This window comes from Cladophialophora carrionii (genome assembly GCF_000365165.1).
Source record: "Cladophialophora carrionii CBS 160.54 unplaced genomic scaffold supercont1.12, whole genome shotgun sequence".
Classification (NCBI taxonomy): Eukaryota; Fungi; Ascomycota; class Eurotiomycetes; order Chaetothyriales; family Herpotrichiellaceae; genus Cladophialophora; species Cladophialophora carrionii.
In genome coordinates, this window is record NW_008481819.1 from 479,650 (window position 1) to 496,696 (window position 17,047).

Consider the following 17,047-nt stretch of genomic DNA (forward strand, 5'->3'; position numbering starts at 1 on the left):
TGTGTCTATACTTCCTACCTCGTACTCCTCGTAGTCGTACGGAGCAATTATGAGCTTCGACGAATTCTGGGACGCACTCTCACACCTACTGACCATGCATCGCGTACATATATCAACCAAGGTATGTATAAAACTTCAGGGCCTCTGCTGTGGTCCGCTCTACACAGTACACACCATGAGTACTCGTACCTCGTATAGCCACTATGCGGGACCGTGAACACGCTCACACGGTACGGAGTAATCCATAAGGGAAACACCATCTCATGCTCGCAATCGGATCATTCCGCAAGCAAAGGGAAGGGCAGGGATGAACTAAATCCCTTTGAGCACGAGGGGGTCACCGGGGGTGGAATCCAGGGCACCAGGCTGGGTGACTGGGTGCCAGGACGGGCTGTGCTTGGCTGACGTCACCGTGCCCGTCTATGGCAAGCTAGGATGTAAATGGATTAGGTACTTGTTAGCGAACGCTATTGACCCCGCATTTATGGACGATACTGCAGAGTACACTGTCACACAGTACGTACGAAGTACTTTTATGGGCGATACCTTTAACTGTAAACAACAAAGAAAGACTGCTAAAGTACTTCGTACTATGTACTTTGTACGAGACCATCGACTCTACCCTTGACTTGGCTTGTACCTAGTTTGTGTACTCAGTACTTGCCTAGATTATGTACGCTTACACCAAAAACTAGGTACAGGTCTTCGAGAAAGCGGCGTGAAGACGACACCCCCGGTCCTTGGACTAGATATTGTGTCCTCATTACACCTCAGTCATGGCATCTACCGACTGCTACTCCGCTGACGCAGAATCTAGAAGCAGGACGTTGTATTGTCGACGACATGCGTCGCATTCCAGACCTTGTGCTGAACGGGCGATAAAGTATACACCCTCGATACATGCTGGATGGATTCGAGTCATTTCTTGTACGTATCTCAACCTCGCGGCTAGCGGCTACAGGCTCCAGCGACAACAACAGCTCCAGAGGATCTCCCTCGACGACCCCTTCACTTGGGTTCCTGCACCTGGATCTGAATCGAGCTGTAATCTAAAGACCGTACTATTTTCCGAATTAACGACCGTCTTCCAATCTCCGGTGCTCCCCTAGATTCCTTATGTCTTGATCGACGCCCCTCATACCACTGCACCGGGCTGTCTTTGCGTTCAGGTTTTGCCCTCCGGCGAGAGGGCGCTCCAGTATATGGACACCCGCCTTTCAAAGCACGCCTTGCAACTCGACGCCCTGGCAGAACTGGATCCTGGCCGAAAATGTCCGCCGCAGGATTCCGATGTCCTGTTTCTTCGAAGGCTTGTACAACACTTGGAAGCTCGGGTGGTGCACGCACTGGCCGGTCGTTCGCGCACTTCCATTCCACGCACAGAGCCGTTTTCATCAGGCCTGACTATGGCCAACTAGGAGCGGGGAAGAATGGAGGACAGCCTTAACTGCTGGAGATGGACGAATTCCGGGGAGGGGACCGGGACCGGCACCGTTATCGACACGACGGCAGTGAATGCAGGAACTGGGATCATTGAACGAGTTCACGTACAAGATTCGCAAGAGCGCCGTTCGACTCTAGACTTGATTTCTTCCAGCGCGGACTTTCTTGGAGACTCACCAGGGAAGAAGTCAGCGGGAGATCGATCAGCTCGGATCCACCCGAGAATGGCCTAGGCCTAGACCGTTGATCACGATCATGTCGTTCGGCGTGTCGAAGACCTAAGGTGAGTTTGGCAGCACAATGGGTTGGCTGAGGTGGACGGTAACGTAAATAGGGCAAGGATCTTCTCTTGCTCCTAAGGAGTGCTTTTCACCAGAGAGTGCGTCCGTGATCAAGGGAGGCTAAAGTGCCCCTGAGAAGAGTGGAGTAACAACGCATGCATGCATGGCCTTGGACGCCAATCCTTCCGAATCGACTCATTGGGATCGTATCCCGCATGATTTCCCGGATGTGCTCATCCCGGGTGTATACTCTTGAAGTACTACACCTACGATTCTGGCAAGCGAAGAACGATCTCATCCCGAGCGGATAACCTCATTCATGCTCATCGTGTGGCACAGTCACCAGACCGCCATCATCGATATCACAATCACATTCGGAGTACTCCAACGCACATCCCGTAGCTGGTTGAAGAGTGCGGCACCACCGAGCGTGGAGAGTGAACAGTAAACAGCGAACAGTGAGCACCGGTATCGCATATTGTCAATCGTATATTTCGACTCCATCATCCTTATGCACGTCGGACTCCACCTATACCGCGATCCCGCAATCTATCACGATATTCTGCCCCGTAATCGACTTACTCAGCACCAACGTCTTGATCTGATCCGCCACATCCTCCACCGTCGCCGTGCCCTTGAGAGCCGACTTTTCCACCGTAGCCTTGACTTTTGATTCCGGGAATTGATTACCCCTGTGTGTGTGTGCGCGCGCGCGCCCGACGTTAGCTTCCCTGGATATTGTACTCCGTACACAGGCTGCTTTACGCACCAACGCAGGGGGGGAAAGGGCTAACAACCAACTTACCACTCAGTCATCATCAACCCGGGACTCACACTATTACAGCGCACCTTGGGCCCACAGATCAAGGCCAGCCCTTTGGTCAAATGGATTTCGGCCGCCTTGGTCACGCTATAAGGCAACGAGCTCCCGCTGGGCCTCACGCCCGCGAGACTGGCGACCGTGACGAAGGCGCCGCCTCCTGCCTGTTCGGCCTTTTCGAGATGCGGTTTCGCCGCGTAGAGCAGCCACAGATGCGACTTGACGTTGACGTTGAAGCACGTGTCCCAGTCGGCCTCGTTCACCTGCTGGTCCAGGTCGAAGAAGTTGGTCAGCCGCGTCCAGCCGGCGTTGCTGACCACGACGTCCAGCCGGCCCATGGTGGCGACCGTCTCGGCCACGAGGCGCTCGATCTCGCTCCGCTTCGAGACATCGGCTTTGATGGCGTGGAAGCGAGGTGTCCCGCCCTCAGCGGTAGAGGCAGAGGCAGAGGGAATGGCCGACGCTTCGCGGATGACTTGTTCGGCCTTTTCGGCGCGGGAGTGATAGTTCACGACGACGCGGAAGTAAGGGGCCAGGGCTTTGACTGTGGCGGCGCCGAGGCCGGCTGAGGAGGCCGTCACGAGGGCGACTTTGGCGGACATGGTGTTCGTTGTCTGTGCCGGTGGTGATTAGATATGATGTTGCGTCCTGGAGCGAGGTGACTGATTGAAGAGACGGCAAGGTCGAGGTCGTGGTGGGAGAGTGACTTATTGAGTGTGAGTGATGAATCAAGTGAAACTTCTTCCAAGTCCTTTTTGATTATCGGAAGCGTTCGTTGAGTCGAGGGCGGCTGATGCTGGTCCGTTCACGGAGCACCTACGGAGTATCGCCCGGTGTTGAAGGCGGAATCGTTCCGGTTCGATCTCGTGGAGTCTTCGGCAGACGTGGGGGATGCAGACGCGGCAGATCCTGGATTGTGGGGTATGATCACGACCCTCATGGCTCGATACGAACTACGACAACCTTCGCAAGACCATGCCATGTCGGTTCAGTTCCATACCTCACGGGCTTGGTTGGCGTCCGGGCCACTTGATTAGCCTGGTCAACTTGGGCGCTCGCAAATCGAGTCGGAGTATGTTATGGCATTGCGTCGCGGCACAGCAACGTGTTAGCCAGTATTCCTCCCCTTGAATCACTACATGACAGCCGCATATATTCTCACATGGGCTGCTGGACTAGCTATCTCGCCTCTACTGGCTGTTCAGTACAGGAAGCGATGCATGTAATTATAGTACCCCGTACACAGGAAGGTCAACGAGCGGTGACTTCCCATGGGGCCAGTACCTTCAGGGGCGACAGCCTCGCGAACTGGGCCAGCCACACGATTGCGCATCAAGTTCCACGCCCTTCTGGACGTGAGGGTAGCGACGGCAGCCCGCCATCTCTTGCGAGTCACAGGTCGTTATACACACTTTCAAGCTGATATTCCGGGTTTCGTTCGTACTGTCCGCCGCTTCTTCTCCCCTGGTATTCGCCACACGAGGTGCAGTGGGGCGGTGAGAGTCGTGATCCCAGCATCGCAAAAAAGAAACCACGGAAGCGCTTCGGGGATACTTAACAACAGAAGGCACGGTGACCTGCGTCCTGGGCCCAGGCTAACCAGGATCTAGTGGTTCATGTCGGTATCAGGCACGGCTTCTCCCTCTGGCTCCTTGATGAGGCTCCCTCTTGCCGATAGTGAGGAGCTATCATCGCCGACTAGTGTGCCTGTTGAGCACAGCATTCCGTATGACAGCTGACGGTGAGTCAGAAGGCGGGCGACCTGGTTGGCGGTAGCCGCATGTAACAGGTACAGCCCACTTCTGACGGGGTCCTCGAGGAAACCTACCTCGACGTTGACGGCTTTCATGACATTGCTGGTGCCAGTAGGGTAGACTTGGTCCAACCACAGTTGCCTGCGCGCAAAGATCACCGAGTCATCAGCGTCGTCGGGACTGTGTCGCCAGTATCATGGGCAAGGCGGAACCTCGGGAATCATGAGCAGGTGCTCGAGTCAGTGGAAAAGGTGTACGCAAATACAGTCCTGGTGCAATCCGGCAGGACACCCGCTTCAATGGATAGTCATATCTCAAGAATAGTAAGATGCCAATGTCGCACAACCACGCGGCGCTTAGGGAGTCGACCTTGCTGCGCCATTCTTCCACGAGCAGTTACCCAACCATCGTCGTCCTGCCTCAAGGCGCACCTGCATGACCGCCTTGGCCGATTTCATGTTCACTCTTGATCTCTTCCCACTCCCCGCTACAGCCGTTCGCATCAGCAGCAAGTCTCAGTTCCCAGGCCTGATTTCGCATGCCGATAACCTCCGTCTCCAACGCTTGGATCTTCTTATGCAGCTCCTTCAGCTTAGCGTCTGAGTTGAACTTCTCTTCCATCTCTGCGATGTCTGTACGCGCCTGCTGCTGTATCTCCTTGGACTTGGTGGCCGCCAACTTCAGAACAGCTGTGCACCACTCACAGTCGGCTGTGAGTGCTGGGTGAGAATCTCTCGAATGGGCGGCATTATGTTGGACGATGAGTTTGCCACAAGACAGGCGACCCCAAGGCTGAGGCTTGTCGCAATGTTTCCACCTGGAGGCGTTCCCGGGGATGAAGATCAAGGCGCGGATGGGCTCGTGGTGAGGGTAAGGGCAGGTGTCGAGTTTGAACCAGCACATTTTGGCGGGATCGTGGGGGAACAGCGGTAGAGGATAGGGTTCGCGTAGCTGTGATGAGATTGCAGAATTGCCGGTCGGTTGATAGGTAGAACAGGAGGATGACCTTCTGTGAGCAGGAAAGAGCAAATATACTCGCAATGAGTCCGAGATGGAGGTTTGCCTGATTGCTGCCGTGAATGAATGCGCCGATCTGGCTGTGATGTTGTGAATGGATAATTTTGTTCAGTCTTGTTAAGTGAAAGCATAGTTGGCAATGGTGAGTGAAAAGGAAGAATCTCTCGTGCATCCCACTGCCGCTGCAGAACGAAGCTGCCAAAACCGCACCTTCTATTCCATCCGATGACTCCAGGCAGGCGTAGCTTCATCAACCGCTTTTGTCTGGGCGAAAGAAGCACGGCACACGATGGGTTTTGTCGAAATCAGCAGATCCGGTGCGCCCACAACTCTTCAAAGTGACACGTTGCTTGTCACCTGCGATTGACAATTGTCACAGATACAAACAATCATCTCTCCACTCAGCATAGACCCCGGGCTCTTCTCTTCAGCGCCTTGCGCCTCTCTTGGATATGACCACGTCTATTCATGGTATTCTCAGTCCTGGAGTAGCGCCAACACATCAACACCTCAACGAGCGAGGATTGCGAGATCACATCAAGGACTGAGGGAGCAAACCCAATAGTTATCCAAGTTCCACATCCTTATGCCGGCAATTCCACATAGTCAACAACAAACATTCCGTCACGGAAGACATCGGTCTGGGAAACGGCAACCTGCAGCCCTTATCTCCACCGAAACAAGCTGCGACAACCTACAATCGACTCTTCAGATCCGCCATCAACCGCGCCAATTCCTGCGTTCAGGCTTCTGGACCCCAACTTTCTTATCGTCGTTTGAGGTAGCGACGATGTGCTACGCAATCAAGATTGTTCACTTCGGCTGCCTTGGAGGGGATCAACATGCAGAGTATGCCGTGGTGAGATGCAAACCCGGGCTGGAGTACATAATGCTCATGCCAATCAAGGAGACGTGTAAAGGCACCAAGTCGGTGGAGGACTGGAGGATGGACCCATGTCGGTTTTGCAAGGAGTACATGGAGAGCAGGAGAGGCTTAGGACCGTCGAGTGGTCGCTTCCGCACCATGTCCCTGCCTACAAACGCACCCACAGGAGCAGAGGAGAATGACGTGTCGACCGACACCGAGGGGCACAGCATCTGAGCGAGAGTTTCGTGGTGACAGACACATCAGCGGCCGGAGTCTGAGAACAAGAACAACAACCATGACCCTGCGCGTGGCCGTGCTGGAATGGGATTGGCTCTTGGTCCAGTTGATTCTCAACAAAGAGCTTGATATGGTGTGATTTTGCGTCCTGTGTTGATAGGAACATGAGTCTTGGGGTACGTCTCTGCAACCGGGTCGTCGATTCGAGTGGCCGGCCTCCGCCGAAATAGCTATTCGTCGCTGGTGTAGACAGAATCCCTTCATATCCTCTCGCTTATCCAAATAGCTCCGCGACATCCGTATCGAATGACGTCTGTCAAGGGCTGGTAAGGCTGCGCTTCCTTCGCATCATTCTCAACAGCATGGTCTAGATGTTCAAGCTCCTCATCCCGGATCCGCTTAATCTCGTCAATCAACACTTTCAATTCTGGATCAAGCTCCTCGCCCTTCTCTTTGAGTTCCGTCATCCACTTGAACAATTCCCTCACTTGTCCATTGTAATGGTTCCCAATTTCGGTTTCCACGGCTTCTGTGCATGCCATCGCCGCTTCCCTGCCCATCATACCGGTTGTCCACCCCAACACCGTTGCGGCGGCCTGCCAGACCGGATACATTGCAGTGGGGCGAATGCGGTGCTTCGCAAGGAGTTCGTTGAAGACTTTGAAATGGCCGGCTTCTTGGTCATACATGTGTTTCATGAGCGGGCGCAGGTGCGGGTGTGCCGTCACTAGGGGCGGCGTCTGGGCAGTGTAGATGAGGGTCGCTGCTAGTTCACCAGCCTGATTTACACGGAGCGCACGATCGAGGAACTGCCTCTGCTCTTCCGATAGGTGTGTTCTCGGCTGGGTAGTCTCTGAGGGTGCTTCCGCGGGAGCATTGTGCGTTGACGCATGACGGAGAGGGATCTGTATGGGAGACGTATGCAACGTCTTGCTATGCTTCGCTAGGCCAGAGAGACCTCGAACGGATGTTCTAACTATCATCTTTGCCCCAAGCTGACCAGCAGCAACTACACAGCCTGGTATCATGCGACGAAGTGGTGATGTCTTGCACGAGTCATGTACCTAGAAGGTCTGCCGGATGCTGAGTCATGAACATTTTCAACGACTCTCACCCAACTCTCTTTCTCCTGTCAACAAGCTGCCGCCATTTTCATGGCGACCTTCGTCTTTGCCAGGATTGACATATACATCATTTTACAACCCTTTGGCCATCTGATACATTGACTTGTCCTCATTTGGCGTTCACCTAGACTAGACTTGGCTCAAGCGGACAACTGGAGGATTAGTTGACCAGCGCCCTTCTCGCCCGACCACCATCGACAACCAAAACTCCGACGCGACGACAGCCCGCATCCTAATCTGAGACAGTTACCTTCGCTCTGAAGAAACATTCTACCTTCATTCTTCGTACAATCTCGGTACAGGCGACAACCGCCTTGTCTTCAAGCGCAGTTCACCACGCCCTTAGCTTCAAGACTGCCTCATCAACATGGCCGACCTCGATGCTGAACTTCTTGCCCTTGCCGGAGGTGATTCCTCTGGTGAGGAGTCCATGCCATCATCTCCCAAAGAGAAATCTTCTTCACCATCCCGTTCCAAGAAGCAATCTCGAGATTCCCCTCCCACCGAGGCTCGCAAGGGCGTCGCTAAGACAGTCAAGAGAACGAAGCGCCGCAAGACGTATTCTGACGACGAAGATGAAGTGTACAGTGCCTCCTCTCACGGCACGATTGCTCGAGCTGACCGATCCGCGCATTCAGATCTTCGCTTTCACAACATTCCGAATCCGCCTCTATGTCCCAATCTGATTCGGAGGCCGACTTTGACCCTGACACAGACGACAAACCCATCTTCCCTTACGAAAAGCTCTACTACGATGCGGCAGACAAGGCCCGCATCGAAGCGAAGCCCGAAATTGAACGAGAAGAGATCCTAGCCCAGCGAAGCGAACAAGTTGAGCGTCACGAACAAGATCTCACACTCCGACGGCTAGTTGCGCAGCGTGCTCGCGAGGAAGCTAAGAATGCTGCAAAGAATAAGCGCAAGGCCAGCGCAGCAGATCTTGAAGACTCCCAAAGAAAGAGCACTCGGCAGCGTACAAAAGTCGGAGGTGGCCGTGTCGGCGAGGCCAGTAGTGCCATTGAAGCGTACAAACGTCAAAGAGAAGAGAAGAACCTGCGCGACGAACAGCGGAAGAGAGGCGAAACCGTAAGGAGACTAGCATCACCGAGAGACAACTTCAGCGATGCCGATGCAGAAGGCGAAAGCGACAATGACTACGATGATCGCCGATACAAGCGAAGATCACCCAGCCCGCCGAAGGACGAGCCTATTGCCGAACTGCAAGACATTCAACGGGCTCGTGTCGGTCGCGACAACTTTGCTCAGGTCTGCTACACACCAGGGTTCAAGGAAACCATCACCGGCTGCTACGCCCGCGTTTGCCTCGGTCCAGGCCGCACTCCAGGTGTCAATGAATACCGTCTCTGCCTGATCAAAGGCTTCGCCACCGGCAAGCCATACGCCATGATCGGCTCTAACGGCAGACCCTTTCCTGTTGACATGTACATCATAGCTGCCCATGGCAAAGCCGAAAAACAGTGGTCGTTCCTCGAGTGCTCTATGCAGAAATTCACAGATGCCGAATGGCTCCGTTACCGTTCTGTCATGGCAAACGACGACCTCAAGATGCCCACCAAGGCATTCATCAATTCGAAACTAGATCAGATTAACCGCCTGATCAACCACAGATTTACCGACACTGACATCTCAGCGAGGATCAAAGCGCAGGCAGATTTGACCGAGAAAATCACCCGTGCAGGAGAGAAGGCTGACCTCAGAGAACGAATTGCAGAAGCTCGTGCTGACGGACGAGACGAATTGGCCGAGGAGCTGGAGAACCAGCTAGCAGCCATTGTACCTATGAAACTGGCTTTCGGGACAAGCTTGGAAAAGAAGGAAACGTCCTATGTGAATCCGGAGCAAGAGAGGCTTGCGGAGCTGAATAGGCGAAATCAGAGATTAAACGCCGAGAATGTCAGGAAAGCGCAACTTGCGGAGATGAGGCAACGAAAGGCGAAGAAGACGCTTGCTCCTGGTATCGACGACTTGTTCGAAGGTGGTAGTGACATCTCCCGCGCGGGGACACCCGTCAATGGAGCAGGGACACCTAAGCTTGGGCCAACACTTGCTGCGGCGGCAAGCATTTCGCGCACGGCATCGCCGAACCCGCTCTCCCTCGCCAATGGCACACCTCGCAGCTCCACACCTCTCGCGTCGGGTGCTCTAAAGCCAGTCCTCTCGCAGCAGCAGCAGAAGAAGAAAGGAGGTCTTCCGACCATTCGCAAAGCGGCTTTGGATGATGAAATCATTGCGCAGATGGATCTGGGCATTGATATCGATATCGATGTTTGAAGTCAACGGATGTGTGTTGGACAGCCGTCATCGTTACCGTCATGCGACGACGCCCGGACAAGGGACTCCATTTTTGGACAGTTTGGGTAATTTCTTCAACACCAATCTGCCTCGGGCTGCTTGAGAACAAGTGTACCTACTAGTATAGGACCGAGACTGACATGGCTGGGAAGTCGGTCTGCATGGCGCATGCAACCATAGATGTCAATCACCTGGCAACGGGAATGCTACAACAACCTTTCAAATTATTTGACCTTGGTGTTTACCTCGGTGTTCCAGCTCACTCGACCCGCATATGTCGAGGCGTCCTTGAAACAAAGCGACAGAGACTCTCTCCGTCGTCGTGTATTGCCTGTGCTTGTACGGAGTACATTCCCCATGTTCCGATTTCTTCCCTTCCCGCCCGTCCCACAACCTTAGCGAAGGGAATAGCGTCCATGCGACGATTTCGACTGGCATCCTACAGTGCCTCAAGCGCCTTCAGAATGTGGCATGGGCGTCGAAGTGGTGATCGCATGGGAGACGATGGCTATCGTACAGCGTGCGAGCTCTTCCGATCTGAAATCCACAACCTTGAGTTGTGTTGATCTGATCAGGTGTGTGGCGCCCCTTTCGTCCTCACTCATTCCATGGCTCAAGCCAGATTATTCCCACGTGCTGACATGTGCTTAGTATACTCACTCTACGTACGTTAGACGTCCGGAGGTCTAGTGTCGCTCTCCTAACGGTTTCGCACCTGGCCGTTATCTTCCTCTTCATCGGATGTTTGATCATTCCTCCAGTTCTTATGGTATCACTCCTCTTACTCCCTCGCTTTGCACATCGATATCCAGTATATAGACTTATTCAGCTCCCTCTCTCCCTCCCTCTCTCTCCCCCCCCCCCCCCCCCCACCCCTCCGGCCCCGGGGCCCCCAACCTCTCTCTCTCTCACCAACTCACCTCTGGCTCCTCGGTCAAGTTCTTTTGCGCTCCCCTCCTCGTCCCTCTCACTCTTCGATTCGTCTTTCATATGTCTCGCTCGCTCGCCCTCTGTCCTTCGAACAAGCAGCCAGCTCATATACACGAACATACATCTCGCGAACCATCTTTCTGGGCAGTCTTCTTCACGCCAAACTCACCTTGCAAGTAAGTAAGCAACTCGGTCGAACTGCTTCTCTGGATACTTGTACTTTCTTAAAGTTTGAGACCACATTTGAGATTGCAGACTCCTTTGCACTCCTTCACCTCGACTTTATCAATTCAAATCAAAGAAAATCCCTCACCCCGTTGGCGTAACACGTTCCCTTTCCTCAGGGAAGGTTGACTGACACGGCAACAGAGACTTGGCTACCGGCTACTCCCTTTACATTCCTTCACGTCGACTTTATCCATTCAAATCAAAGTGGCGGATCGCTAACCCGTCGGCATAACCCGTTCCCTTTCCTCAAGGGGCCTTGGGGGGCGTGTGTCCCAACCTTTGCGCCGATACCGCCATATCCGGGCCCGGAGAAATGTGTCTCTACAATGCCTCGCCGTGCCGAGCGCACACGCCGCAACGTCTTCTCGGAGATCTAACGAAGCTGTCGCCCCGACTTCGCCGTCGCCAGGGTCTAGTCCGCTGTATATGGTACGAGGCCTTGGCTGAGGCTTCCCGCGCCGACGGAGGCCTCAAATTTCACGTCGACAAAGAATTCTGTCCGTACGTGGTGATTCGACACGATGATGATGACGATGATGATGATGCCATTCTGCAGGAAGACGTCGAGATGATGTCCCAGGCGGTGCTCTTTGGAGGGCTTACCCATGACGATCGCGGCTGTCCGCAGTGCTGGAGAGTAGTCTCGTCGAGGGGCTGGGTGGGGAGAATGCCAACGGACGGGGAGAAATTAAAGTATCTTTACACTGCGAGTTCGGGTCCCGCGGGAGGAGATCGAGGTAGCGGAAGTAGAGTTGATGACAGTGAAGTGCATGATAGTCTGACTAGGGCAGAAGGTAAGGCGTCGGATATGAGCGGAGACCGTGGCCGGATAGATAAACTAACAGGGCGGAGCAGATACAGACGGCAAGCGAAGTGGTGTCAAGAGGAGATGCGAAGACGAGGAAGATGTGGCATCGGAGCAGGGCAATGACGCAGAAGACGAGGCGGTCAGAAGCCTCGACGTAAGACCATTGAAGAAATCTCGACATGGAAGCACCGAGAGCAACAACCAATATGGACGAGACAGCGCCACGGCGTCCTCGCCTTGTTCGCGCCCACGAGACTCGTCTTCGCCCGCGAGCTCCCCGATCGTATGCAACTCGATCTCGGCACAGTCGTCGAGTTCCAAGTCAGGCTTTGCCAAACGGACAGTCACGACAGGGATGCCGGCTGTTGGCGAAGTCATTCCGCCGCGGCCGGACCAGATCAACAAAACCGAGTCGGAGACATATTCGATTACCCCTGTCGGTGATGGCAGGAACTGGAACCCCTTCAAAGACACGATGTTTGGGGGGATGGGTTTGAAATCGGCGAGTAGAGGGAAGAGGTGGCCACCTGCGCAAGAGCCTCTTCAAGCAGCGAGGAGACAAATGGAATTTGAACTCGGAGCAAATCTGAATCAGCTTTCAACAAGACCGTCCGCAGAGGCCGAGAATATCTTGACCGGCGCAAGAGGCCCCGCTGGCGGAGGAGCAAAGAAGCGGAGCGAATCGACAGGCCCCCTTGCGTCCAAGTCAAAGCCAATGTGCAGGATGGATCCTCTACCGGCTCGGCGCTCAGAATGCTTCCGGTGTGGCCACACCTTCACGCTTACAAGCATCAAAACCACTACCACCCCGGACGGCGGTCTGGTCTGCAAGAGGTGTTTCAAGGAACGTAAGAAAGCTACAAAGAAATTGGGTCAACACAAAGGAAGTCACGGGCATATCTCAACTTCAGCAGGCGCTGCTGATGAAAGGCACACACGGGAATCCACCGACAGTGGCCTGGGGGACGAGTGCGAAGGGCAACGTGATGGCAATGACCACGCTCGAGACGAGGTGTCCTCGAGCGATGGTTACGCCCCAGAAGAAATGTCCTCAAGCGATGGCAGTGCTGCAGACGAGGTGTCCTCGAGCAACACGTGCGACTCCGAAACCTCGAGCGGAGCCACGCTCAAAACGTCTCCACGACCTCATACCGATGGCGGTGAATACGAGATTTCCCGAGATGAAGTGACGAAGCTGCGGAGAGAGAACGCACGGCTCCGCATGCAATTGGCCGATGCGCTCGATTCGTACGCCGCCTCTGCTCGCAGAGAAGCAAGCCTGTTGAGGCAACTGAGCAGGTACGAAGGAGCTGGAGAGGGTGCTGGAGAGGCTCAAAATCACGCGGAAGTGAAGGACGATGACGAGGAACGAGAAAAGGAATGAGCGGACAGATACTGTCGCAATGCACGCCATCGAGGACGTGAGCGCACGGTCAGCGGCAGGTCTGTGCAGGGCTTGCGGAGGCTTCGTATGGAACTGAAAGAGGCACCAACAAGAGGTCGAAATGAGTTTGAGGGCGCTTTGCAGTCTCGATGAAGTGCAACAGACGTATAGCGGAGTTGGGAAAGTGCTATGCGCCCGTGGCAAAATCGACAAAGTGCCATGCCGGAGTTGGAAAGTGCTACTGCACAGTGGCCAATACTTGAGGGAAGAGTGAGTACATCAGATCCGACACAACGATCCGCCGCCACATACGCAGTAGCACTCGGCACATTCTGATATCGCGGATCTGCTGAACTGCAGTGCGATCCAATGCCTAAGCAGGAAGTGCTAGGTGCTTGCTTGCCGCTTAGAGCACCAGATAATGAGACAAGAATGAAATGAAATGAGAATGCGTGCCACACAGAAACCGTCCCAGCGAGGACTCATGGCTGCCATGTCACTTGAGACAGTGTCAAGCCGCGAGGATGAGACGATTTCGAAGATTCTGTAGCCCATTGACCTATATCCCGGAGGCTACAAGATCAAGGCAAGGTTAAAGTGAAAATGAAGTGAGGATGAAGTCAAGTCAAGTGAGGCGAACTTCGGGATACGCTAGCTATTTGCCTAAGACGTACCGAAGTATTCCTCCAGCGTCACATCAAAGGAAAGAGTCAGTTGACGGTGTAGCATAGGATACACATGAAGCTCCTGGTGCTGTGATGTGTCGACTAGAGGAGTCCGTCAGTAGACGACTCTGACCGAATCATGGGTCTTTGACAAGCGAGCCATTTGAGCAGGGTGGCAGTCCACCAGATGCTAAGCAGTTTGCTCTCCTGAGGCAGTTGGTAGCTCAGCCATGGCTTCCAGATCAGGGACATCCTCCCTTGCAGCTGGAACTTCAAACTGGCGTAGCCAAGTTCTCAGTGCGCCTGACGAGCAGAGATTCAGGTGAAGACTTTGGCAGGAGATCTGTAGTTTGGAGGTGATCGATGGCTAGAAGGGCAAGAATGGTCAACTCAACCTGTGCAACGCTTTCTGCAGGTCGTCTGGCGCGCTACCATCCTTTGTCATCAGTGCATTCGCGGCCGATCAACGATGTCGATTGCGGCTTAGCAGTGCTAGTACATGAACTTGAAGCACGCTCTCGTAACGTGCAGGAGTCTACACATTTCGCTTTCGGGCGGACTGAGAGTTACGCTGGAGTCGGCAAACAGTGAAAGGGACTAATCTGTACGGTATCGAGCGACGGAGACTGAACGTTCTCGAGAGTCAGGTTCGTCTTCGCAATGTGTGAACCGACAGATGGACCGGCTGGAGGCTCAGCAGACTAGGTTCAATTGTAGTTCCGTGGTCCTAGAATAGCGATATTCTGATAATAGACATCGCGCCAGAACCCCCCTACTCTCCTTCTCTCCTCTTGCTGCTGGTCCCTTGGCTGTCCCGCAGTGTGTCGGTGGGTACCGAAGTCCAGAAGACCTAAAAATTGGACCACGGTATCGATAATCCACGGAGTGCGCAAGACGGTAGGGAATCCAAGTCGACTTGGAATATGAACGAGTGTTCTTGGCTGTCTCCGCTGGACTCGAGTCCCCTGGAGAGCACCCTTGAATCCTTCGATTGCTGCTGTAAGCAAGTACAGCTACTCCGCAAACCGCATGCCCGGTAAAGACCACGCGATGTGAGGCTGCGGCGTCGGACAGAACTCGCCAAGAGAATAGCATGCATTGCATATCTTTTTTTTTTTCCTTTTGGGAGAAAAGCCCCATGCACTACTGTTGGCGTGCTCTGCTCGTGGTAATAGTATACCACGTTAGTGAGACGACTGCGATATACTCTGGCCCCAGAACAAGCTCCGATGAGCCGATGGGAAGAAGAGTACCGACGCTTGGTGAGGGCCGGAAGTGCTTGGGTGTTGGCGGTGTTCGTGGAGTACGAGGCGCTTGTAGTCGGGTGCCAACACTCCGTTGTCCGTCTTTTGTAAGAAAGAAGCGTGCACATCCCAACATTGCACTATAATAGGAAAGCTTTAACCGCTCTCGACCAGACACGAGAGGTTTTTGGTCTAGAGGGCTGTCAGCAACGGCGCTTGAGATGGCCAACTGAATTGCTTCTGTAAGGGCACGTTGACATCTTCAAGCGCAGAGAACGTGGGGATTCGGAGATTAAGATGTCGCAATTCAAGTGATAAAGCCCTAACCCTAGATGTCCGCATCCTGTCCGAGACTCTTACAGCTGTGAGGCATCGATGCTTTTGTTGACACAGGGGCCGTACAGTGTTCGCAGCGAGTGCCAAGTCTTGGTCGTTAGAGCCATGTCCTGGGAATTCATAAGGTTCGGCTGGCAAGCTAGTGGTCTGCACCGAGCGAGGCATTTCATCAGGACTGGGTGCGACTTCGCTATATGGCATGCTGTCGTTCGTTGATTGGTTACCTCGAAAGACCGATAAAAAGACTTGCAAATCGTATTGTGGCGGACTGCTCAATTTGAAAGGCGGCCTTTCAACAGTTGTTGGTCGACGGAGTCGCTTGTACTCTGCATTCGCATCCTACGTGCGCAGTGGCCTGCTGCACTTCATTGATATGAAGTCATGCATGCTGTAATCATTCCGATCAACAATCAGCATATGAGGACAGGGTGTGGTGCTGCGGCTTTACATCTGGAGCTGCAAGGTGTTTGAGTGCGTCCGGAAGGAGGCAGTCGAAAGCTTGAGGCGGGACTGTGCAATTTGTGCTCTGAATGGTGCTCTGCAATTGTCCCGGCATGGCAAACAGGATGATACGCAAGCCGCGCCGTAGTGGTTAGAACTGGATGGGTAGGTACTGGCAGAGGGCTGCGTATGCTCTGCTGCACGTCCAGGTGCCTGTGAAAACGTGTGTTATCAGAGGGAGGTTAGTCGCTCGTCGGCGACTGACCAAGACATCCGTGAACATTTTGCAAAGGGAAAGTGATGTCATAGGCTCTAGTCCCGCATGACTCCTTCTCGCACGAGTACGAGGTACTGGGTAATGAACGAGAGGTCAAGCAGCATGTTAACGCCTTTCCATCCGGTATCGCTGAGCTGAAGTTCGAGCTTTGCAGACCCAGGTAAGCGCATCAAGCAGCACCCATGCAACAGGGTCAGATGCCTCGTACGAGTAGTGCTATGATGTCGTGGCATAAGTCCTCTGTGCAACGCGACTGGTTATTTCGAAGGCAGCGACAGGCAGCACGTCATTCAAGGCTCGGCTTTTTGCTGGTCACTTGGTGGCTGACTAACTATGTACGTACCTTGGTACCTGACGCTCAGGGCAGGCTCCGAAAGGCAGTCGATCGACACTCTCCTACTGCGTTAGGGGAATTCGTTCTTGAAGAGGCTAGAAGCGGCAAAGGAAGTCGTGGAAGGACAGGCAAAATGATGTACACACTTGTTACTCGATAGGAGGAGTGTGGCACGAGTGCGATCCTTGATGCGGCTCGGGTAGTAGGCGTTGTGTCACAGGCAAAGTCCTGCCTATCGATAAGAATCCTCAGCCCCACCAGATTTCGGATGCAACTCTTGTTACAGGTCGACTCTGCTCACGTCTCCGTTAGCAGATCCTAAGTTTTGTAATCGCACTGTAAACAACCGTATATGAGTAAAGAGTGAACGTAGCCTCTTATGTAACACACACTCATGGTGATAATGGATATGCAGTGTTGTATCCCCAGCTGGGAGTTCTATGTATCCGGATTTGGCGTTCCGGGCACTCAGCGCTTTGCAGTGTCCATTGACACGATGGCTTGCTCTGTGCTTGCATGGCGCGATTCAGCAACCTTCTGTTA

At 53.8% G+C, this 17,047-nt stretch overlaps 5 protein-coding genes across 5 annotated transcripts; 2 read left to right on the top strand and 3 right to left on the bottom strand.

Moving 5' to 3' along the window:
- Positions 1–2,253: 2,253 nt before the first annotated feature.
- On the bottom strand, positions 2,254–3,146 carry G647_10141 (uncharacterized protein; the record flags this gene model as incomplete). Its single annotated transcript, XM_008726133.1, has 2 exons — positions 2,254–2,416; positions 2,530–3,146. 2 exons carry the CDS (start codon positions 3,144–3,146, stop codon positions 2,254–2,256), a joined length of 780 nt encoding a protein of 259 aa, XP_008724355.1.
- A 1,572-nt stretch (positions 3,147–4,718) lies between these two features.
- Positions 4,719–5,201, bottom strand: G647_10142 (uncharacterized protein; the record flags this gene model as incomplete). Its single annotated transcript, XM_008726134.1, has 1 exon — positions 4,719–5,201. One exon carries the CDS (start codon positions 5,199–5,201, stop codon positions 4,719–4,721), a length of 483 nt encoding a protein of 160 aa, XP_008724356.1.
- Positions 5,202–6,680: 1,479 nt separating this feature from the next.
- On the bottom strand, positions 6,681–7,403 carry G647_10143 (uncharacterized protein; the record flags this gene model as incomplete). The annotated part of the gene is made up of 1 exon (XM_008726135.1): positions 6,681–7,403. One exon carries the CDS (start codon positions 7,401–7,403, stop codon positions 6,681–6,683), a length of 723 nt encoding a protein of 240 aa, XP_008724357.1.
- Positions 7,404–7,911: 508 nt separating this feature from the next.
- G647_10144 (uncharacterized protein) lies at positions 7,912–9,836 on the top strand (the record flags this gene model as incomplete). Its single annotated transcript, XM_008726136.1, has 2 exons — positions 7,912–8,126; positions 8,183–9,836. 2 exons carry the CDS (start codon positions 7,912–7,914, stop codon positions 9,834–9,836), a joined length of 1,869 nt encoding a protein of 622 aa, XP_008724358.1.
- Positions 9,837–12,178: 2,342 nt separating this feature from the next.
- Positions 12,179–13,207, top strand: G647_10145 (uncharacterized protein; the record flags this gene model as incomplete). Its single annotated transcript, XM_008726137.1, has 1 exon — positions 12,179–13,207. The coding sequence occupies one exon, from the start codon at positions 12,179–12,181 to the stop codon at positions 13,205–13,207; it is 1,029 nt and encodes a 342-aa protein (XP_008724359.1).
- Positions 13,208–17,047: the final 3,840 nt, after the last annotated feature.